Source organism: Danio aesculapii, chromosome 20 (genome assembly GCF_903798145.1).
Source record: "Danio aesculapii chromosome 20, fDanAes4.1, whole genome shotgun sequence".
Classification (NCBI taxonomy): Eukaryota; Metazoa; Chordata; class Actinopteri; order Cypriniformes; family Danionidae; genus Danio; species Danio aesculapii.
Window position 1 is genome coordinate 25,991,161 of NC_079454.1, and position 23,970 is coordinate 26,015,130.

The following is a 23,970-nucleotide window of genomic DNA, read 5'->3' on the forward strand; positions in this document are numbered from 1 at the left end:
ATTGCAATATATATCACAGACAAACTAAAGATCGGAATATCAGTTTTTGGCCAATATCGTGCAGCCCTACTGGGCATTTATGAGAGTTATGGAAATTATAATAATATTTCCTAAAAACTGTTTATTTTAAAACCTTTTCTTGACCAAACAATTCTTTAAAGGGGTAAATAAACTACACCGGCTTTACATTTTCCTCCAAATTACACATAGTCCACTTTCAAGCTATGAAAAGAAATGGTTATCAATGGATGCTATTATTTCCAGCCCTGATGAAAGCAGCCTGAGAGAACCTAAAACCTTTCAAACTCACTGAAAGCCTGTTTCCATGCTGTCAGGCCTTGTGGAGCAAGCATTTTAATCTTTCCTTCTAAGAGGGCGAGAAATCTACCCAACTCCAGGAAACAGGCCGAGGGCACAAAGGAAAGGGGAAAAAATCAAAAGGCAGCAAGAAAGCAACACACCAGGATGGGGTCCGGTTTTGGCCCTATACCCTTTGCGTTTCTCCGACAGCTGCTAGGCTGAGATGGAGAGCCGTAATGGTTACAGGAGAAAAAAGGAATGAAAGTTGGATTAGAGGGTTGTGAAAATGTCAGATTAAAATGTTAAAAGATGGATCTTGTTCGGAGTTATTCGTGCTAGTGCCCCCACGCATTACTGGGAGCGAACAGGTTGGATTAGGGGTGTGTTTCTTTACATGCAGACAAGAATCTCATTCATGGCAGCTACCTGTGTGGAGGAGAGATAAGTAGCTTTCCGTCAGAAACAAAGAGAAGATTAGCATTCTCTTACACTGTGCTGAAGGACACACCGGGATGCCCTCTGAAGCCCTCAGAGAGGAACAAGAAAGACTTTTGAAGGAAGAACGGATCAAAGCCTGTCAGAGCCCTCTCCTAAATATAGTTAAAATGTTAACATCATGAATTGTGCCAAAGAGCAGCTGTTCACTTAAAACAGTCGTTTTGGTGCCAGATGTACTTATTTTTAAAACAGGTTACATGTTTTCTGGAAAATAAAAATAATAATAATTCTAATAGGAATGTAAACAAATAAAAAAATTCCATATAAAAGCAATAATTGGCTGGAATTTTTTTCTATTTATTTAAACAATGGCTAAACACAATATGGTTTACAGGAACTATCAAATTGCAAAGACAGCATTGTAACTATATAACATGTAATCTGATGCACAGCGCTGTCCTTTTACACCTGAGCTGCTCATAATAAATGTTTTCAGTGTTCAGTAATTCAGTTCACAATAAATGATCCCATAGGAACACCATATCTGAAAGTGATGCGAGTTTGACTAAACATTAGTTTTATAAATAATTATGTAGGTGGGACGGTGGTGCAGTGGTTAGTGCCGTCGCTTCACAGCAAAAAGGCCACTGGTTCGAGCTCTGGCTGGGTCAGCTGGCATTTCTGTGTGGAGTTTTTACACAGAAGGTCAGGGGTGCCCAAGCTTTTTCGTTTGAAGGTCCAAAAACCAAATATCATTAAGAGCCGTGGGCCAAAGGTAAATATACCAAACTATATTACATTAAAGTTGCCATGGGTAATTTCCTAATTTATTTCATAATATTTCAAAATAAATAAAAAAATATTATTTTAAACTGTAATATCTAATGCAGTACAACTTTTGAAATGATAACATAGCAATAAAAAAACATAATCATATATATAACACTGTGGAGTTCAATGCTGAATACACAAGCATAATCTGATTTTGACTTGATTTGCTCACCAAAGTCTCGGGTGACAGTATTTACATTTAAACAAAATCTGATTATTTACAGCATTTAATTAAAAACAAACAAGTAAACAAAGTGTTACATTAAATTTGAATTGACAATCTCTAAACCATCCCCATCATTCTCCCTCTCTTCTCAGATCGGATGGCGGGCCAAAACAAAGGTTACCACAGGCTAACTTTGGCCCATAGGCCCTAGTTTGGGCATCTCTGTTCTAGGTGAACATGCACTAGGTGAATTGGGTAGGCTAAATTGTCCATAGTGTATGTCTGGTCCTCCAGGTTGGAGGTTGAGCGAACAACCCACCTCAAAAAAAATTTGATGTTACGAAACACCAATATGGTATCAACTTCAATATAAATGGTCCTGGAAGTAAGAGTGAGTAAGTAAATAAATATATAAACAAATAGATAAAAAAAATAGGCAAAAATGTAATAAAATAAAAATAAATAAATAAATATTTATTAGATTCATTTCTCCAGCTGGTTTAATGTCCAGACAGCCCTATAGACCTTTATCTTCTCAGTCATGATCTCACTGGCAAGTTTTCAGCTTTAGGCTTTGCAAGCACTGAAAAAGCACTAAAAAACAGCTGTTAAATTCATCTGCATACCACTATAAATACATTTTTCCTATGTAAATACAGCAAATATATCATTCCATCTTTTCACGCACAACAGCACTTCTCGTTTACATGTATATTTAAAACAGAAGAGGATTAGGAATGGTATACGGTATCTCTGCAATTACTGCTAAATGCATTACGCTTTTGACAGTCACATTTGTGTTGGCTGGAGGTGGTCATCGTCTGTGCCAAGAACAGATCTTTTAACTTGCTCCTCATTTCTCATGTGAGGCAGACTGCAAATAAATGTGATTATGCTCAAAATACTGTCTGGACAGACAAGAAATTGCGGCAAACTACTGAAAGAAAAGATTTGTAATATGGTATTGCTGTTAAACAGACCAAAAAAAAGCAAGATCCATTTCGGTTAAATGAAACAGCTCAACTCATCCCCTCAGCATCTGCCCAGATGGCTTTCCTGGCATATGATATGTTCTGTGATAGCGCAAAAGAAGGAAACATGAAATGTCACTTTACAGTGAAAAGGAACGCTTTTTAGAACAAAGCAGGCTTTTAGGAAAAAGAGAACTGGGCTTTGACCAGAATTTAAAATGCCTTAGGAAAAATGCTTCCTTCCAAGTGTAAATGTTGGTCGCTTGTTTGCAGCTGATTGCAAAACACAAAATATAAGCATAACCCGAGGCGTCTGCACTTCCTCTTCCACATCATTCAGCCTGATTTACTGCACTGTTAAGCAAATGGAAAACAAAGAAGATTTGAATAAGAAAGATACTGAACATATCACTCGCATATAATGTGTAATCTATGTGTGCAAAACATTACATGAATTTAGGACCATGGATTTATTTCATGAAACTTAATGCAGAGTTTACACAGAAATGTAAATTCTGTCATCATTAGCTCACTCCCGAAAAAAAGTGAAGTGAATTACAAGTGTGAACACTCTAAAAGCATTATTTAACACTTCTTTAAAAAAAAAAACAATCAATATATGAATTTAGCTCTATCAGTCTGATAATGGAATAATGTTGACTGTATGCTGTGTAGATCAGATCAGATTAAATTGGATTGATGAAAATCAGTGCATGAAAACATATTTGTAACAACGATTGCAGCTATTATACTGACACTTAGTTATAGTATAATATAATATAGTATAATAGTTATAGTATAGTATAAAAAATAGTTCAGCCTGAAATTGTTCCAAATCTGTTTTAGTTTTGTTTGTTTTTTCAGTCAAAAACAAAAGTATGTATATATATATATATATATATATATATATATATATATATATATATATATATATATATATATATATATATATATATATATATATATATATATATATATATATATATATGTATATATGTATGTATATATATATAGAAGAATGTTGAAAACCTGTAACCATTGAGTTTACGAGTTACCAACACTCTTCAAAATATCTTATTTTGTGTTAAAAAACAGGTCAAGAGTAGGGGTGTCAAAATGAATTGTTTTCTTTGATGCACTGCAATGCAGACGCGAGGGAGGAGACTACGGATGTACTTTTTTAGGTGCTGGTTGTTGTAGTCCCTCATGCTGGCAACAATTCTGTGACCGTTCTTATAAATGACCTGTTTTTTTTCGGCTCCAACTACTTAAAAACAGACAACTGTGCACAATTCACTGTACTCTGTGGCCCCTTTGACCTGCTGGCGTGTTTGTAAGGTAACGTTGTTTCTCCTCTCTCGGCTGTTACAACAATAATGTACCTGTAAGTCCAGACACAAGAGTCTGCAATATAAGTATCTGCAAAATGAGTTTTCTCCACCGGGTCGGCATCTATGATGGATCAGCTGATCGCTGTGGCCGTTTAACAGTGTCCGAGGCACTGTTTGCTGAACAGCGGCAGAGCCGTGCTGACCGAGCCAATCGCCTTTTCTGTTTAGCGCATGATAATTCACGGGCGTTTAAGAACTCGCTCAACAATCCTCAAAAAGAAAGCGGGATTATTATTTGCGTTTGTTTATTTGCTTTAAATGTTTATGTTGTTCTGTGCATGTACTTTAGTTTTGTTTGATACATTTAAAAAGAGTGTTTTCTTTTAAAGAGTTTCATTTAAAAAGAGTGTAAAAAAAAAAAAAAAAATATATATATATATATATATATATATATATATATATATATATATATATATATATATATATATATATATATATATAAATATTTATAAATGATACATTTTAATACAAGATTTATTGTGTTGCTAAGTAAAATATCAAATGGTTTATGGAAAGCATCGTCAATGCACCGTAATGCACAGAGATATCGAATTGAACTGAATCGATGGCAAGATAATCGTAACCGAACTTAACCGTGAGACCAGTGTATGTTCACACCCCTAAGAGTCCATAAATCATGAGAGAATTAAATTATTTGGGTGAACTATCTGCTCAAATAACCCCTAGGCCCTTAAAACTTATGAGTGCATCTGCTCATTCATAGTTTTATCTTAACAGTGATACACAGCTGTTACTGTGGTAAGCAACCCCAAATGTGGTATTTTCTTGAAAGATAATGAGTGCAAAATCTTCATTAGAACTCTACGACCACGGCTAATCAGATCTAAATAAAACCTCTACCATCAGCAAGTTATCTCTCACACACACACACACACACACACACATAAAGAGACTCTGAATGACTTTGCAGCTTTGACAGAGGTGACTAAGTGAATGCACAATAGCAAACAGGCAGAGGTCCTTCATTTCGGAGCCAAACACAGCCATGACCTGTCCGAACATGCATGAACGCACACCCATTTAAAGAAACGCACATCCACGCACACCCAAAGCCACCCACACACACACACACACACACACAATTTAATACCGTCTCTATCATTGCCCAGACATTGAATGATAAAGCATTCAATCAAACTTCTGGTGATCCATGAACGCAAGACGCAGCACGCATTTCTATCTTCCAATAATCATCTCCTCAGACAAATGACGGTTTCATGTAGTCCTGATTACTGTGCCGCTCGTAGCTGTCCTCACAAAAGTAGAGAACAGCATTACTTTCTAATTTTATTGATTTGTCTTTGGCACAATGTGTTCACTTCGAGTTACATTCAGTAATAAGTTGGCTGAGAGACAGCGCTCTGTGTGTGTGACATTTCTTCTCCTTAATCTCATTTTATGAGCAGGAGAGAATTTAGTCTGCTTCTCATTAACAAACAGCATCTCGGCCCCAGCAGAGCACGGTGAATGTGGAACGATTTTGAATATGAATTTTGGAAAGCTTCAATAATCATGCTTTTTGTTGAAACGCTGGATCTCAAAGGATTCGATTGTAAAAGTACACTGTGACTTTCGCAAAAAAACATAAACCGTGTTTGTATAAGAGGCGGTTTTGGTGTCCAAGGCATTACTGGTTTTGTTTATTTTAAAATTTCTCATTAACTTGAGCCTTTTCCACGAGGGATTTCTGTTTTAGCAAATCGCAATTATATCCTGAAATAAATAATTATATGACTAGAAGAAAAACAACATTTCAGTTTATTTACAACCTTTATAGACAGCGCTTATAAATATAGTTTTAAATGACTTCTTTTAATTAAGAAAAGCATCAAAGAGACAATACAAAAAGTAGATTTAAAAAGTATCTGCTATCATCAGTGATTCCATTAAGAACTTCTAATGTTCATCGGGCCTTTCCATTGGACAAAAACATTCTTTAAAGTTAACAAAAGGTTCTTTTAGGGCTTGGCGATTTGGCCTAAAATCGAAATCTCGATTAATTGAACATTTTAACTCGATTTCGATTAATGAACGATTATTTTAGTTATTTATTTTACAAGTTTTGTACAGTAAATATGCTCATATTACAAGTGAGAGATTTTTTGAATGAAGGGTGTATTACTTGATTTTAAAATAACAAGGAAACACACACTATGTGCCATCTATGATTGTTTATTGAACATCAACGTTCAACAACTGAAATGAAAACACACATTGCCTAAAACCAACAGTGAAAATATATAACTTTTGCACTTTTGGAAACAAAATTAATTATTTTCAATGTTAAATGTTTAATATTAAAAGTAGAAAATAAGCTGTTTCTCTTCTAAATAAAATAACTCTTGTATATCCTGTAAATAATATTTTAAAATTGAATCTTCTGTAAACAAATATTTTAATCTAAATAATCATTTTATTGTAATGGAAAACATGCCGTCTCTGGCGCAGTTTCTAATCATCATCAATGTAGTGCAAACTTGCGAGGTGTAGTTACGTCCTTTGAGAGGTACATAGGTATGCGCGTGAAGGCTCCGCCAGTCTATACCCTTGCGTTCGACGCAGAAGTAAAAAGTAGCCTTAACAGAGTAGGGTCGCATGACTCCACACGCGGTAGAGAAAGAAATTGAAAAAACTGACCTGAAAAAATTCATCGATTATAGGTTCTAAAAGTTCATTTCAATTACTTCTCAATTAATTGCCCAGCCCTAGATTCTTTAGATTATTAAATTGTTCTTGTCAAACACAAAAATGATCCTTTTAAGAAGTTCCTTTGAGAAACCGTTTATTTTCTGTGGCATTTTATGCAAAAAAAAATACATTTCCTCTCCTTTATGGTATGCATTATTTTATATGTTATATATTCATTTTAAAATCTTTGCTTTAAACATAGAGGGCATGGAATTTGGAAACATGCCATTTCAGTCATACAGCTTAACATGACTTAGCAGAGAAATTCAGTATTAGATCAAACGCACATATTTTGACAGCAGAAACAAAACCACTGTCACGATGAGAAACAAACTGCTGAAGAGAATAGCCGGGAATCTTTTTGCCGTTTCACTAGTAACGCCGGGATTTCTGTGGTGTCACCGGGGTCGCTCATGGGCTGTGCATGGGGTCAGTGAATATTAACTTCATTTACACATGGTTGCAAACAGAGCAGCTTGCACAATACAAGCCTGCCTGCTCTGCTTAGTAACGTGAGCAGTCGAGCTGACAGGTCACTGCCAGGCTGGAAGATGGATGAGCTGAGCAGTTGACCCTTGGCTTGCCTGAGGAGCCAGCTCTATTGCTTCTTCCCCCTCCAAACAAAGACCCCCTACCAGCAACCGCCCTGCTCGCAACTCCAGCAGCACTAACAGGTCCCGACATCTCCATCAACCCTTACACGCTCACACACACAAACAGATTTTGATAGGCTTAGTCTTTTTAGCCCGACACACCCAATGAAATGGTCTTTTATGCGCGCATATACAGGCACATGTGGCCGTACTATGGGCGGCTAACCCCCTTTAGCAAGCTAAACGCTGGCACACACACTTCTCTTTTCAAATTGCTCTCTGCTCATCCGTACTAATGGATGCAATTGGACAAGCGGACACTGTGTTAAAAGCAACAAAGCAGCTGCGTGTGTGTGTGTGTGTATGTGTGTTTGGAGCAGCTTTGGCCCGGGGCGACCGGGTGAAAGTGATATGTGACCAGGTTGAAGGCCTTAACACTCGGTGAGCATCAGGGAGGGTCTGTTGTCAGAGTGACTCTCCTCTGGGAGAGCGACAGAGCAGGAGACTCAGCAGCTCAATCTCTCCCTAAGAGCAAAATCAATAGCTTATTACATAACTGCACACTTTTCTCCTTTACAGAGAGAGAGGGGGAAAGAAGAAGGAAGTCTTGGGAGGCTTGATCTAATATGAAAATCTCGTCTTTTTTAGAAAAAAACTGTGCTAATGTCTTTATCTGGACTCTTGATAATGACAAGACACCCAGCAAACAATTCTGTTTAAAAGATGTCTAAAAGACATCTACACATAGACAGCTTGGATAAAGCAAGGTTAAACATGGGCTGTCAGCGAAAATCTAATAGACATCCAAGAATAGCCTAAAACTAGACTAGTCTTCAAATAGACAGATTAGACATACTTTATATGTGCAGTCATTCATTTCTGTTTATTTGATGACTAGTCTAGTTTTGGCCTATTCTTAGGTGTCTATTAGATTTTCACTTACAGCTCAAATTTAGCCTTGTTTTAGCCAAGACGACTATGTTTAGACGTCTGTTAGACATCTATTAGACATCATTTAAAAACAAAAAATGCTTGCTGGGCATTGGTTCACATAATTGATAATTTCAAGAGTCAAATGACATTTAGCTGACAAATTACAAAAATCACTTGATATAGATGGTTGTTCATAAGGACTATGCTCATGTTTAATTAGGAGTCAGCTTTTGTGAAGGCATTGACAATAATTACAATATTATGACAGCCAAATATTATTCCTCACCACTGACAGCGTTTTCTAAAAACCCTTGTATTGTTGAGGGTGCTACATTTAAGCTAACACAATTGGCAAACATTAAATCAACCAATCAATCAATCAATCAATCAGTCAGTCAGCCTATCTATCTATCGATCTATCTATCTATCTATCTATCTATCTATCTATCTATCTATCTATCTATCTATCTATCTATCTATCTATCTATCTATCTATCTATCTATCTATCTATCTATCTATCTATCTATCTATCTATCTATCTATCCATCTATCCATCTATCTATCTATCAGAGGAATAGTAAAGGCTCAAAAGTGATCAAATATGTGCTAATATGTTGGGCTTTTTTTTTTTTTTTGTAAAACATCTAGCGAGGAAAAAGATTATCGTCATCAATAATTAAATGATTAAATAGAGAATTACTACAATTTTGTGTGATTTTGAATAAAATATAACCAAATAATGATTCACAGTTTAGTCAATTTGCCTGCTCTAAATTATTCACTGTATGAGTGAAAATTTTACATGTTAATTCCAAGGTTAGCTTGGATTAATTTCACTTTTTTATTTTCTAAAATGTGAATATACCCTTATTAGATGATATCTAGCAAAACCAAATGAGGCCATAATAGATTTTTTTAATTAAGTTTATTACTTTTTATTGATTTTTTTTTATTCACAGTAAAGATAATTATTTGTACTTTAAAATGGAGTGAATCATACCCAAAATATAGCCCTTTTTTCCTTTATTTTATTATGCCAACCATTCGTTGCTTCACCTTTGATCCAGCGAAACAACAGGAAATGTGATTGCAAACATGAAGACACATCAATAACTGGACTAGTGCCAACTGACAGGCTTGACGACATGACAGAATGACAGCTCCGCTCGTGTTCAAAACAACCTTCCATCTGACAAAACCAAGGGGGAAAAACAAACAGTGTCGTAGGAGCATACGGCAGTTCTCCAAGACCCTGACCAGGCGAGAAGGCCATTATCCATCAGCAGATGTTTCTAACCCTGACAGCTTCAGACCCAACGGGCTTCCCTGAGGAACTTGTCTCCGTTTGAATAATTAAGCCCACTTACAGTTCTCTAACGGATGACCGTTTGTAGCCTTTACTTTCACACCTTATCAATCACTTGCGTGTCAAGCCTTTATACAATCCGCCCACCCCCGACTCCTGGTGGCATCATTTGAAATGCAAAGCACGGCCTCACCGAGCCAGAGTCTTGCTCCTGCATCCCTCCACCTCGCCTGCTGCTAGAGCTTGTCTCCATAGATAGCGGCCTCCTTCCGTGTTCTGGCAATCCATCAGGCTTTGACTAACTTCTGTCCAACTATTTGACATCTGGGAGATGGATGTGTCAGCTCCTGCCATTGCCAGTACCTCCTCCTGTTAGCATGTTAGCCAATGCTAGCTTGTTTTTCCCCCCCTTAGAATAATAAACAGAGCTAGCCTGGTAAATAACACAAGCAGGAGTAAGCTATCAGTTAATATTAGGCGTTTCTTCAGACAATATATGATTATTGATGTGACGTGGTGTAGTTGAGCAACATACATTCCACAGATTGTTCACAAAAGCTTCACGAAAACAAAGAGATCAATGTCTGTCTACAAGGACTCTTTTTTTGCCTCCAAAGGACTTAGTGTCTCCATTTTCTCTGAGTAGCCACTGTTGAACAGAGCTTCGCAAATGAATGGCCGCCTATTTTCACTTGAGCTCTATGCAAATAAACTTTGGCATGCTGCTGAACACTTCAGATTGCTTTTTTTTTGACACTCATAACACTGATTCTTGTGACTGCGAGGAACAGATCTCTGGAAAAGCAGTAAGGAGTGAAACGCTGCATTGAGACTTTGGAGAAATTATTTCAAACCTGAAATTTCTTCTGTGACACACAAAATATGCAATATTAAAAAAGGTTTTGCATCAGTGGGTCCAAAACTACTTTCAAAGTATTTTTTTTATTTCAAAATAACTTTTCCATAGAGGAAAGAAATGGAAAACAATTGATGACAGAATTTTTTTGGGGGGTGAACTGTGCCTTTAAGCCTTTACAATGAAAAAGCTGGTGGTGTCTCAAACTAGGCGTGGGCCTAGTAGAATAAGATTCTGATGGTATGAAAACAAAAGATAAAAATGATAAAAATATGATAAAAATGATACCTTTGATAAAATGATACCTTTGATAAATATATGACGGTATTGTGATTACTGCTCTAAAATATTAAATCATTCATTCATTTTTAACCGCTTTTCCGGGGCCAGGTCGCAAGGTGTTCCCAGGTCAGCCGAGGTCTTCCCCGAGCTCTTCACCCAGTGGAACATGCCTGGAACACCTCCCTAGGTAGGCATCCAGGAGGCATCTGAACAGATGCCCGAGCCACCTCAGCTGACTTCTCTCGATTTTTAAGTGTCTGAGTAGAAAATTAAAACTTGTTTCCCCTTTGAACACAATAGTTTTTTTTGAGAAATATTTCGGCCCAATACCAATTCTACCCCTTAGCGTATTCCCGTGAAGGGGTAGGGGTGTCCCAATTCTCTTTAGCTTGAAGGTGTAGGGCTAAGGGGAAGGGGTAGATAGCCTTTCGAACAGATTTTTCAGGACCACATTTGAAACCAAGGGGTAAGAAAATTTCCCAGAATACACCAGCCACAACTGCAGGATAGCTTTACCCGGAGGTAAGGAGATCCATAAGTTAGTATTTTTTTGTCAATATTACGAATTTTTACAAAAAATTAGCACATTAATTAATATATTCATAACCGTGTTCGTGTTTTACTGTCATTTAAAAAAAAAAAAAACACTAAAATGAAAACCCCTAAATTTTGTATCTATAATCCATAAAAATAACTCCTGTATAGCAGTCCCAAAACATTCTGACACCCGATGGCCCTCAAATACCCTGTCAGAAAAGTCTAGTGACTGGGAATGGGCTTTTTACAGTACCTGCTATAACGTTAATGTTGTTAACGTTAATGGTGTGTTTACATAGATGAATATATAGCCACTGTGTAAATGCACAGTATAGTTTTGATCTTATTGCCACATTAGATCGTTGTGATAACATAATATATGCCTTCAGTGATTTCTTATACCAAAAAACAACACAACTGGAATAACTACAGCAGTCACGATCGTCTGATCTCATATGACATATGATGATGTGTGCAGGTGTTGTAGTGCTGTCCCATTTCTTAGGGGTAAATTTTGAAGCCCTTCCCCATCACACTCTGTTTCAAGGGCCAAGGGGAAGCGGAAGAGGTAGGGGTACAAAATTAGAAGTGGGATTGAGCCTTAAATATTTTGGAACAGTAAATATGTCAGGCTAAGAAATTAGAATGAATCATTGACTTCTACTATTTACATAAGTTTCAAAAACACAGATTTACTTACAATTTAAAATGCTATCTTTGGATATCTTTTCTGCTGAAGATACTGTTGTTCTAAAACCAAACAAAAAATTCTTACATATACCATAGGAACGGTATAGCAGACAATTTTGGCAGTTTTAAAACCTTGACTGTTGCAAACCGCTGTATACCTTGAAAACGATTATCGTCCCGTGCCTTTCTCAAACATGTGGCTTTAAAGTCTTCAGGCTAGCCCAAGTTTACATAGAAAAGCAATTAAATACCATGTCAGCGGATGTGTGTCCTGTGCGAATGTCCATTTAGAGGAAGAGGAAAAGAAAAAAAAGGAAGAAATGATAGACACACAATCCTCCATCAGGAGTTTGATGAATGAGATGGTCAAAACAGCCATTTTCTTAGGCCTCCTTAGGTTTCCCCACTCAATTTTTAATGCAAGACATTTTAGACTTTATCCCGTATGCATGAGCGTCTGTTTGTATGCGTATCAGTATATAAATAGGGTGGATTTTATAACAGAACACGGTGAGATGGTGTAAAAACAGGAGCATTCGGAGCCATCAGGGTCACAATGTCTTGGCCAAGCCCCAGAGGGAAAGAAAAGAAAGAGAGGATAACGAAAAAGCATGAGAGAGCTGCAACATGAGCTGTACACTCCTGGAAAGATCAGTCCTCCATATTAAAAAGACCCCTGTCACTCACAGGCCTTCAGCCCCAGATACCTTGCACTGCATTACTGTTTGTCTAACAGAAGGAGAAAACACACCAGTATTTTTCAGTCTGTTCGGTGCTCGGGGGGAAACTCTGAACAGGCAATTTAATATCGGGAGGATCGCTAAGAGGAAGTGCTGATGCGGCAGTCTCATGCTCATTTTATTTAGATTAACTACAGCGGTAATATCACAGCCACTCATGCCAGGAGCGACGCACAACTCATAAAGTGACAATGGAAGGGGGCAGGAATCTAAATGGGTGACAGGGTTTGTTTGTCGCCGACTCTGAGAGAAACATGCAACATTGTTTTTGAGGAATGTAAGTTGGCTTCTTGAATAGCGATTAATTCTCGGAAAAAGCATTCGAGACTTTTGGAGAGTTTGCCGCTCCTTTACACTGCATGCAAGTTTCACTATTTAATTTAGGTTTTTATTCTTCCTTTGAGTGAATAAAAATCCCTGAATGTTTAATAGGTTAAAAGGGTGGAATTGTAAAAAAGACATGAAATGCATCCTTTATTATGCTTAATGTGTGCCAGATAGCCCATATTACATAGAAGCACCATCAACTTTCTCCTTTGCTCCCTTTCTGCCTTTTGAAATGGCTTTCAGCTTTGCAACAACCTCTCAGCGTGAAGCAGCCTTGCCCATTTTAGCTTTTGATAACATAATAGTGTTCTGAAGCACCCTTTACGTGATAACTTAATGATGTAGACGTGTATGTGCACCGCATAAAAGCTATCCAAACCTTCCACGGATATCAGATAAATCATTACTGGTCTGCACACTTGATAATCCAGAGGTGACCCAGATTGGCAGAAAAAAGGGTGGACGGCCACTTAAACCATACAAAACCAAGAGATTCTGTCCCTTGGATCCTAATCATGTGTCATGTGACTAGCAAAAAAAATGCTTAGCACCATTAGTGACAGTGATGGCACTAGTAGTGTTTTAGTGTTAACTGCAGAGTACATCAGACGCTACTGTAATTGCGTTTCCTGTTTGGACACCTCCTAAATAACTCCTCTGTTGTTTGTTTTGTCTTTCTTTAAGGGTCATTTTAAAGGTCCAAAGAAGGAATGGGCTATGGGCTGAAGTTCTTCTGTACATGGTGTCATTTGCAAATGATTGGTTTTGGCTTGTTGCCAATTGGAAAGAAAAGAAAAGAGTTTGTGTGGCTGTTTCTGAGAGCTAAACTGGAGTGCTAATTTTCACTTAAATTGTGTCAATGTGCATAAGGCAATAAATTAAAAGCCCACAAATCAAACGACTTACAGGGATTTCAATTACTGTGCCAAGGATTTTTGCCCCCACATTTAATCCATCATTATTATCTTCGCCCAATAAGCATGGGTTTTTTTTGTTGTTTTTTTTCTTCCATTCAGCTCTTCTTTTATTAATCGTTCATCAGCTGCTTCATGTTTTTCAGCATGGTTTGTTTTTGCTATCGCGTTGGTTTGGTATAATTCGGATGAATTACCTCGCATTGGGATAATTCTATGCTTGGGCACTCAGTCAAGCAATTGGAACAAGGACTGTCTTGGTGAATGCACACATAAACGGGTCTTACACATAATAATAACTTATTAATTGCTCCATTGTCCTCTCTTCTGTCGTGCATAAGGTTAATCAGCTGGGCTCTAATACATGCCAACAGATTTGTGCAAATGAAAATAAAGTACTCACGTTCACATGCATCTCCCTTCTGGTGAAATCCAGCTTTGCATATACATTTCCCAATGGGCACCAGCCATTCTCCTTCTGCGCTGCAGTGCATTTTGGGAGAATTGTCGGCCTCCTCCTCTGCGTCGTTGACACATGTGCCCTCCACCTCCACTAGAGATGAAAACTCCGAACCTGTCACTGTATCTGGGAACGTGGCCAGGTTCTCAATAATCGACCAACACTTCTTATAATACACTTTGACGGAGACCAAAGCGATGCAGGCGCCTACATCCTGAAAGGCTAGGTAGAAGCCTCGGCGAGAAAGGGGCCCAATTATACGCACCTCTGTGTTGAGCTTCATCTTTCTTTCCCCCAGGTCACCCTGAGTGAAACTCTCGTCCGCGGCTATAGTGTCAATTTTCACATACTGACTCTCCCTTATATTCCTGCCCACCTCCACGTCAGTTTCCTGGTAGTACAAGTTGAATGTCTCCTTGCAAGAGCCTACCACCCCTGGAAGGCTGTTACAATCCCTCAAGGTAAACTTCAGCTCCACAAAAATCCTCTGGGCATCGCCCTTCTCAATCCAGTTAGTCCGTAGCCAATTGTTCTGATTTGGCTCCATGACCTGGCAGACCTGGTATGTGCGAATGGGTGTGTAGTTTTCATCCAAGCCGCTGATCTCTTCCCACTGAGAAAAAGGAAAACACAGTTAATCATCATTACACTAAAAAGCTCAAAACTAACCTCAAGGGAGAATGTTACAGCGTGTTAAAACCGGTCTCTGTGTGAAAATATGCAGGATATAAAGATGATCTAAATGATTTCATCTGCAGCCAGCTGCTACATTTTACAAATCGCGTAAATAAACACAGTTTAATATGCATGTCTTTATTTAATTTATTAACCTAAAATATTTATTTTTAGGGATTTTGTTCTTGATTTCAGCCAATAAATGTAAAAAATAACATGCACCTTGAAATAGATTTTTAAATATATATTTTAATAATTTCTGAAAAGCTTTACAAACAATATCATGCGCAATGCAACAATGTACACAGTCAAAATAAAAAAAAAGTAACTCCAATTGAAAAAAAAAATGAGGTTAGGTTATACAGCAAACATATTTTTCTGTTTTAAACAAGTTTTCCTATCATGCCTAAATGTATCCTGGGCACAACTATACGAATTATACAAACACATGCACAATGCTTACTTTTTGATAACTTTGAATATATGTAATTCTGAACAGTTTTGTAGAAAATTACAGAAATTATGACAAGGTAAATGAATAAAAATATAAACTATAAAAGCATTTATAAGTATTAAAACTTTCTTCCAGTAAAAAAGGAGGTCAAAATGTTCATGTTTTGTTCCTAATATAACTCATACTTGTAAATTGCTGCTACATATTAGTTATAATTTTTTGTGTGTTCAAAAGATTTTTTTAATCACTCAAGACTTTTAAAAACAAAAACAGTATAATTAAAGAAAATAAGTTAATTTACAAAGTTCACCAAAGGCTCAATTAGTTGTCTTTAGTTAAAACAAATTAACTTTTATTTTAAACGCCTGTATAAAAGTAGTTTAAGCCTCACAAACAACTTTTATAAGAAACAAAACCACCTTCGTATAAAGTCAAACTAAATGATTCACTGTTTAGCGTTCAGAAACATTCATTTACAAAGACTCTCATCTGAAAGAAGCAACATATTACACCGCCGCATAATTTTAGGTTGTACTTAAAATGCTACAAGAAGTAAGCGCGTTGCAAAAGAAGAGAAAAATCATAAATGTTTGTTGCAATAAGCAAAAGTTGCAAAGTTTCCAGCTTACCCCGCTTGGAGGAGACGATATCCATTCCAGCTCTGTCTGCTGCGCCTTTGAATCCAGCAGGATCACTGCCGACGACACATAAAGCGCACACTTACAATAATGCATCTTTAATTGTGATTAATGTTTGGCAGACATCTCGTTCATATTCCAAAAGCATTTCACATCGCGAGCGAGCGCAGACACAGACGAAACGTGAGCGAGCGCGCGAGTTTGACCCATTTTCAGCAGACAGCGGTGGAGATTTATGACAATAAGCACCCAACACCTCTGAAACCTGCGCGACACCTGTTCGTGTGTCAGTATAACCGACAGGCACGCTTTCGCTTCTGCTGTGCGATCGAATAAATCGCTAAAATTCCCTTGTGTAAAGCAGTGAGATTATTACGCGGATGCGCGCGCGCCGGTTAAAACGCGTGCGAAATGAATCGCTATTTTGTTAGTCAAATACATTTCGCAGAACTGTTATCAGCTTTTAGCGAGGTCGAGTGACTAAACTGAAGAGAATGAGTTATAATAATTATTCAAAAGGAAATTATAATTACAAACTCTCAAAGAGGCATATTAACAGACAGCATCCTAATCCAAAATAAATAAATAAAATTAATCCGATAAATAAATGAGTAACTAAGAGTGTTGGCTATTCAGGAATCTTCTCATCTAATTGAATTAGCTACACCAAACTGCCACAAGATCAATGCATTGGAAGTATACAGTCAAAGAGGGATTCTTCAATTTCAGGTTTCAGTCCGGACGAACGATACCTTAGGTTTATGCTATATGTTTTATAGTCGATGCTGATGTGTGTGATATACATATTTGCAGTAGCTACAGACACAAAGCTGCTGTAATAACACAGCGATCAGTGTGTTAATTCTGTAGGCTAGCTACTCGATAACTTGGTAATGCAGCAGTTCGATTGCTGTATGATTGCAGGAGGTTTTCATCCCGGACCATTCCTTTTCTACTAACTGAAGCTGGTCGCACATGTCGCAGTCCAGTTGCAGAATTGGCCGTATTCTGCCCGGCTGGTTAACAAGACACAAGCAGATCTTTTTCAAGTTTGATACTGCTGTTGTTTCACTGCACTGAATGGAAAAGCGCGACAAACGAGGAGCTGATAACCAGAAGATACATGAAGGTGAGGGTATCTTAACCAGATAAAAACTGCTGTCTGTGTTTTCATTTTTAGTCGCGTTGTGCAGTTGTAAATCACTCGTCTTCGTGCCTCGGCGAAAGTGTATGCGTCAGGGATATAAATACTCGCATTATCGGAGACAGTTAGGCGCATATCATTGTCTAATGTGTGATAAAAACAATTATCTGTTTGTCTGTCACATTGTCGATACAGTATCTGCTGTAACTAATGATTTGCTCGCGCTGTCAAGATGCAATAAAGGAAACTTTCGCACTCACCCTCTCTTGTGTTCTGTGCTATTCCAGTGTTCACATAAAAACATAAATGAAGGCAAAATATAATCCACACACACGAAACTGAGGTGCAAACCATGGTGCAGTTGAAAGTTGGCTAAACAGTGTGCGCTTTTTCCAACGCGGCGTTCCCTTCCCATTGACTACGCTCCAGCACCAGCTCTCTGGGTGAATAAAACAGCCGTCTCTCACTCAAATACCTCGGCAGTTGGGGGCGGGGCTTAACGCATTCGGCGTGTCACTCATCTTGACTGACAGAGAGCACACCCACCTTTGGCGCGCGAAAGGCTTTCGTGTAAAAACACGGGCGAATCAGCTTGAAGCTAAGGCGGATCCTTAATTTTAGTCTAAAACAGACAAGCGTGGGTTTCTCGGACTTCTAGATTTATGTTGTCGGACATAACGTGTTTGTCGATATTACAAGAATAAACAATGCTGTAAAGTTCCACTGGAAATACTGAACTTAAAGGTAATAACGTTTTATGAACCGTTAAACGTGGCTTAATGAATTGTGAGTCAGTTACAGAGAAGATATCAAAACATCTTGAGAGCGGGTGAGGAAACTTTCCCTGTCACAGCACTTAAAGCACAGAAGTCTACTCTATCAAGATAAGACTTGAACCATGGGTAGGGCACTCAAGCATGTCACGACATCCGATGAAACGTTTATGTTTTTCTCAAGTCATTGAAAAGCATTACATCATCATCATCATCGGCAGGTAAACCCTTAAACATTATCATACCTGTTTTGTCTGGCAGCTGTTTTGAGCTTGCAATTGTCAACATTTTGTTTTGTCATTAACCTGCACGAGTTACTGCAATGAAATGATTTCTGTAAAGGTCAAATAAAAATAGATCTAAATGCTCACATCTGACTTAAGATATTTTGTATTTTTCTTTATTAATTTATTAATTTTAGATAAATAGATCTCAGTTTAAAGGATAGTTACCCCAAAAATGGTAATATTATGCTGAGAATTTACTCACTCTCAGACCTCCCTGAGATGGGGGTGATTTTCCCCCCGAAAATGTGATCATTGGTGATTGCATAAAATGCAAGTCAATGAGTATTGGCACTTTATTAAATAAATAATCATGACCTCTTTTATTAATTAACATCAACATAGATGCTATGGTGACACTTTATGATAAGGTTTCATTTGTTAACTATAATTAAGCAATACTATTAATCATATTTCAACATTTACTAATGCATTAAATACAAAGTTGTGCCTGTTAACATCAGTTAATGCAGTCAGCTAACACGAACTAACAATATTCATTCATTCATTTTCCGTCAGCTTAGACTCTTTATTTATCAGGAGTCGACACAGCGGAATGAACCGGCAACTCATCCAGCATATGTTTTACGCAGCGGATGCCCTTCCAGATGCAACCTAGTACTGGAAAACATCTATAGACCAGGGTTCATACAGTCTTGGAAAACCTGGAAAAGTAATGGTATTTTGACATGGCATTTTCCAGGCCTGGAAAAGTTTTGGAAAAACAGAAAAACCCACAAAGTTTTGTAAAAGTCAAAGAAAACAGATATCTGTATACTTGAATATAGGTTAGTTGTCTTTACTTTTTTCTGTGCTTGGTTAATCACATACTCTCACATTATTAGTGTGGTGTAAGCAATATCTAAAAAAAATTCATAGATATAAATATAAATTGGGTGTCACGGTGGCAAAATCGCCTCAGCAAGAAGGTCGCTGGTTCGAGTCTCGGCTTGGTCAGTTGGCATTTCTGTGTGGAGTTTGCATGTTCTCTTCGTGTTCACGTGGGATTCCTCCGAGTGCTCCGGTTTCCCCACAGTCCAAAGACATGTGCTATAGGTGAATTGGATAAGCTAAAATTGTCCGTAGTGTATGTGCGTGAATATGGATGTTTCTCAGTGATTGGTTGCAGCTGGAAGGGCATCCTCTGCGTAAAACATACGCTTGATATGTTGGCGGTTCATTCCCCGTGGCGACCCCTGATTAATAAAGGGACTTAGCCGAAAATATTATAAATGAATAAATAAATATAAATTGAAACTAAATAGATTGTTGCATGTTTTATGATATGCTGTAATAAATTTTAACATGTATTGTTTTTACCACGCATATGTAGACATTGCATGAAACATTAGGTCATGAAAATTTACTTGAAAGTCTTTGAAAAATCTTGGAAAAGTCATAATATTTTAGTAGTAAACATGTGTATGAACCCTGATAGACACTCATTTACACACATACACTACGGCCAATATAGTTTACCCAATTTACCGATAGCGCATGTCTTTGGACTGTGAAGGAAAACCATGTGAACGTGGGTAGAACATGCATATTCCACACAGAAATGCCAACTGACCCAGCCGGGACTCAAAACAGTGACCTTCTTGCTGTGAGGCGACAGTGCTAACCACTAAGCCAACCTGTCGCCCACAATGAACAATATAATTTTCATTAACCAACATCAACATAGATGAATAAATACTGTATTGTTCGTGTTAGTAAGTACAATACCTAAAATGAACTAATGGATCATTATTGTAAAGTTTTACAGATAATATAATGCTTGTGGTTGATGAACAGTTCATGCATTAACTTAAATTAATGGACTAAATAAATAACTAACGACTGTATTGTGTGATTGTGCATAATATGTATTGAAACTAAAATGGTTACTTAAAGAATACAGTCTTGTTGATTGGCCAGTGAAGGACAGGAGGTCTGTTGTGCAGGTATACAGACATCGAGACAGACAAACACAGATAAACATTGACTGCTGTGTTTTCAGAAGGTCACCTAATGAAGGAAAGTGCCCTGCTGATTCTGGCCGATGGGTGTGGATGCATTGATTCATTATATGCGTTACTGCCCAAGAAAGGTTCTCTATGAAGATTGAGCTGCTGGGGTTTTAAGCGGCGCCAAGGAATCGAGATAAACACAAAACACAATTAAAAAGTGTAAAGTTAATTTCCTGCTGCTCAGATGACTTGCCAAATCACTGATAAATGAAAGCATGAAAGGGACCTCATTACCCCCCGAACGTATAATGCATTTGTTACAGGTCACTTATGAATCTCCATTTCCTAGAATGAGTAAAACAACTGTAATTATGCCCCACAAATATTGATTAATAAACTCTGTGCTGCACAAATGGATGAAGGTAGACAAGGACTCATTTCAAGGTTTATTTACCTCATATTTATTTATTTTTTGTTGTTGTTGTTTGGCCTGTTTACTATGCAAATGATTTCTAATCCTCTTTACCCTTGATGCACACTCCTGTGTTGCATATTTGCATGTTGTTTATTATCGGCATGTTAAACTAGTTTCAATTATTGTAATATTTCGAACAGGCATACTTTAGTAGCTTAAACTAGCTAACGGGTGTGAAAAGGACAACGTTTTCAACACTTGTTTGGCTCACATTATCTGAGCAGGATTAAACCAAACCATGTAAGCATGTATGAATTCACGTTTGAATATTTATAATCAACAAAATGTTGATTACATTCTCATTCAACTGAGTCTCAAGTGGTAGCGCCAGGCTTGCCAGGTTCCCTCTTGCGCTTGTTCACATTCTAATTGCAGTTTTTAACATTTCTGTTTAAAGAAATCTTCGCAAGAGAAACTCCAGAATACACGTTCAGCAGCCACATTAGTGAGTCCTCATCAGCTTAATGTTGTCATGGCATCGGTTAATTGAATTCTTTTGTTTAAACTGGGATTACACTCTAGTAGTCATGTGGAGTTGACAGTTTGTGTAAGCGACGTTATACCTGACTCCACATTGAGCTCTAAGCTGAACCCTCACAAAGAGCTAATCATTTTAGAGGATGCTTCATTTTGAGGAGTTCTAATGTGTCTTTCTTGAGAACAATTGCCAGCCTTCTGTGATAGCACTAACAGTCATTATCATTTCACCAATATTCAGATAAACAACAGACACATGGTGAAGAGTACTAGAGTCCTAAAGCAATATTGTAGAATATTGCTGAAGCACTGTTGTTTAGAGCAGTGTTTCCCAACCCTGTTCCTGGAGGCACACCAACCGTACATATTTTGGATGTCTCCCTTTTCTGACCCATTAACTTCAGGTGTTGGAGTCTCTTCTGATGTTACGATAAGTTGATTCATTTGTGTTTGATTAGGGAGAGGTTGAAAATGTGTACTGTTGGTGTGCCTTCAGGAACAGGGTAGGGAAACACTGCTTTAGAGTATTATTTTATTTATTTATTTGTTTGTTTGTTTGTTCATTCATTCGTTCTTTATTCATTTAAAAAAAAAAAATGTTGCAAACACTGTATTCCTTAAGGGAAACCAACAAATTGACCACATTTATAAGTGTCTGCCTATATTTAAGTGCTTGGAACCAACAGAGAAGGTGTACAAAAACTAGGACATGACTTGTTCAAGGTGTTCTTATTATGTCTGATCTTTTTGGCATTTATTTGTGGCATTTTTCACTGCACAAAGGGTTTAGACAAGATCTCTTCATCAGCAGGCAATAACATGCTGTTCTATTCTGACATTATTTTCCTTCAGGACTTCTTGTTTTTTTCTTTCTCTAAGATCATCCGAAGCCACTAAACAACTGAGCTGAATTGAACAGAAAGTGCTGTTAAATAATATCATTTATGGTTGCAGGTTTATTCATAATTTGAGCAGAACAACTTCAGAAAGGCAGGCTGACGGCTAGATCCTATAGCGCAGGCTGGGTGGAGCACAGTCAGGCTGTCTGGATTCTTTGAGGGCCTGAAGGGAAAACCACCCAGAGATTTAATATCCAGAGGGACTGAACGCCTGGTGGACGGCTGGAGAAACATGGGCTCTGTGAGAGCTTGCAGGCAATTTTTAGTACTTTTTATAGGTTAGTAATATAGTGTCCCAAGAGACCCAGACAAAATCGAAGGTGTTTAATATTACTCAGAGACTTTTGAGCGCTGACTAATATTTCACCTGACTGTCTGCTGGCATAATTACAGGTCCAGACATATTTGTAATTGTAAAACGATTAGCAAACATTTCAGGCTTCTTAACTAAGAGTTAATATATATATATATATATATATATATATATATATATATATATATATATATATAATCATTCATTCATTCATTTTCTTTTCAGCTTAGTCCCACAGCTGAATAAACCACCAACTTATCCAGCATGTGTTTTACACAGCAGATGCCCTTCCAGATGCAACCCAACACTGGGAAATATCCATATACACTCATTCACACACATGCACTATGGACAATTTAGCTTACCCAGTTCACCTATACAGCATGCCTTTGGACTTGTGGGAGAAACCAGAGCACCCAGAGGAAACCCACACAATCACAAGGAAAGAATCATAGAAATGCCAACTGTCCCAGCCAAGGCTCGAACCAGCGACCTTCTTGCTGTGAGGCGATCATGCTACCCACTGCGCCACCATGATGCCCATATATATATATATATATAGTTGAAGTAAAAGAAGAGAATTCATAAATGCATATAAATGTTCATACGTTTTTTTTTTAAATCTAAATATTTAAAACTATCAAGAATTTAAGATTATGATGACCATTAAACACGTCATAACAGTTTTGTGAAAAGGATTCATTAAAAAGCATAAACAAACTAAACAATTACAAGCGATTTTGGTAAATAGTCAGCCATAAACAGTTAATGATGTATGTAAATGTAAGTAAATTATATCAGCAAGAAGGTCGCTGGTTCGAGCCTCGGCTGGGTCAGTTGGCCCTGTGTTGGCGTGGGTTTCCTCCGAGTGCTCCGGTTTCCCCCACAGTCCAAAGACATGCGCTATAGGTGAACTGGGTAAGCTAAATTGCCCGTAGTGTATGTGTGTGGATGAAAGTGTATGGGTGTTTCCCAGTGATGGGTTGCAGCTGGAAGGGCATCCGCTGCGTAAAACATGTGCTTGATAAGTTGGCGGTTGACTCCGCTGTGACGACCCCTGATTAGTAATGGAAATAAGCCGAAAAGAAAATGAATGAATGAATGAATGAATATTATATTTTACACAATACAATCTCTCAACAACAATATAGCCAAAGTTTTTGGCTATCTTCCACAAATGGCTTGCAAACTTCTGCAATTATGATTTGCCCTTTAGACTGAACACATTTTCCAAACGCAGCCATTATTCCTCAGGATGAAGGGAACTGAAGGAATTTACTCATATCTCCTTTTACCCTTTTCAAAGACAACAATTAATGAAACTTAACATGTGCATCAATTTCAAACGTCAGGTCACTCCCACAGTGTTTGTCTGGAGGAAAGACAATGACACCTCATTTGTGTCGGTGAAAGCACGTCGCAGTGATCTGTCAGTTTAGAC

At 37.7% G+C, this 23,970-nt stretch overlaps 1 protein-coding gene across 5 annotated transcripts in view; it reads right to left on the minus strand.

Moving 5' to 3' along the window:
• epha7 (eph receptor A7) overlaps positions 1-17,787 on the minus strand; it is a 148,294-nt gene extending 130,507 nt beyond the window's left edge. For all 5 annotated transcript variants that reach the window (XM_056445543.1, XM_056445541.1, XM_056445542.1 and 2 more), the window contains exons 1-3: positions 17,617-17,787; positions 16,204-16,268; positions 14,389-15,058 (exon numbers count right to left, since the gene is read on the minus strand). In XM_056445543.1, the coding sequence (XP_056301518.1) occupies positions 14,389-15,058; positions 16,204-16,268; positions 17,617-17,710 (829 nt within the window). In that variant the 5' untranslated portion in view covers positions 17,711-17,787. The remainder of the gene's footprint in view (positions 1-14,388; positions 15,059-16,203; positions 16,269-17,616) is intronic.
• Positions 17,788-23,970: the final 6,183 nt, after the last annotated feature.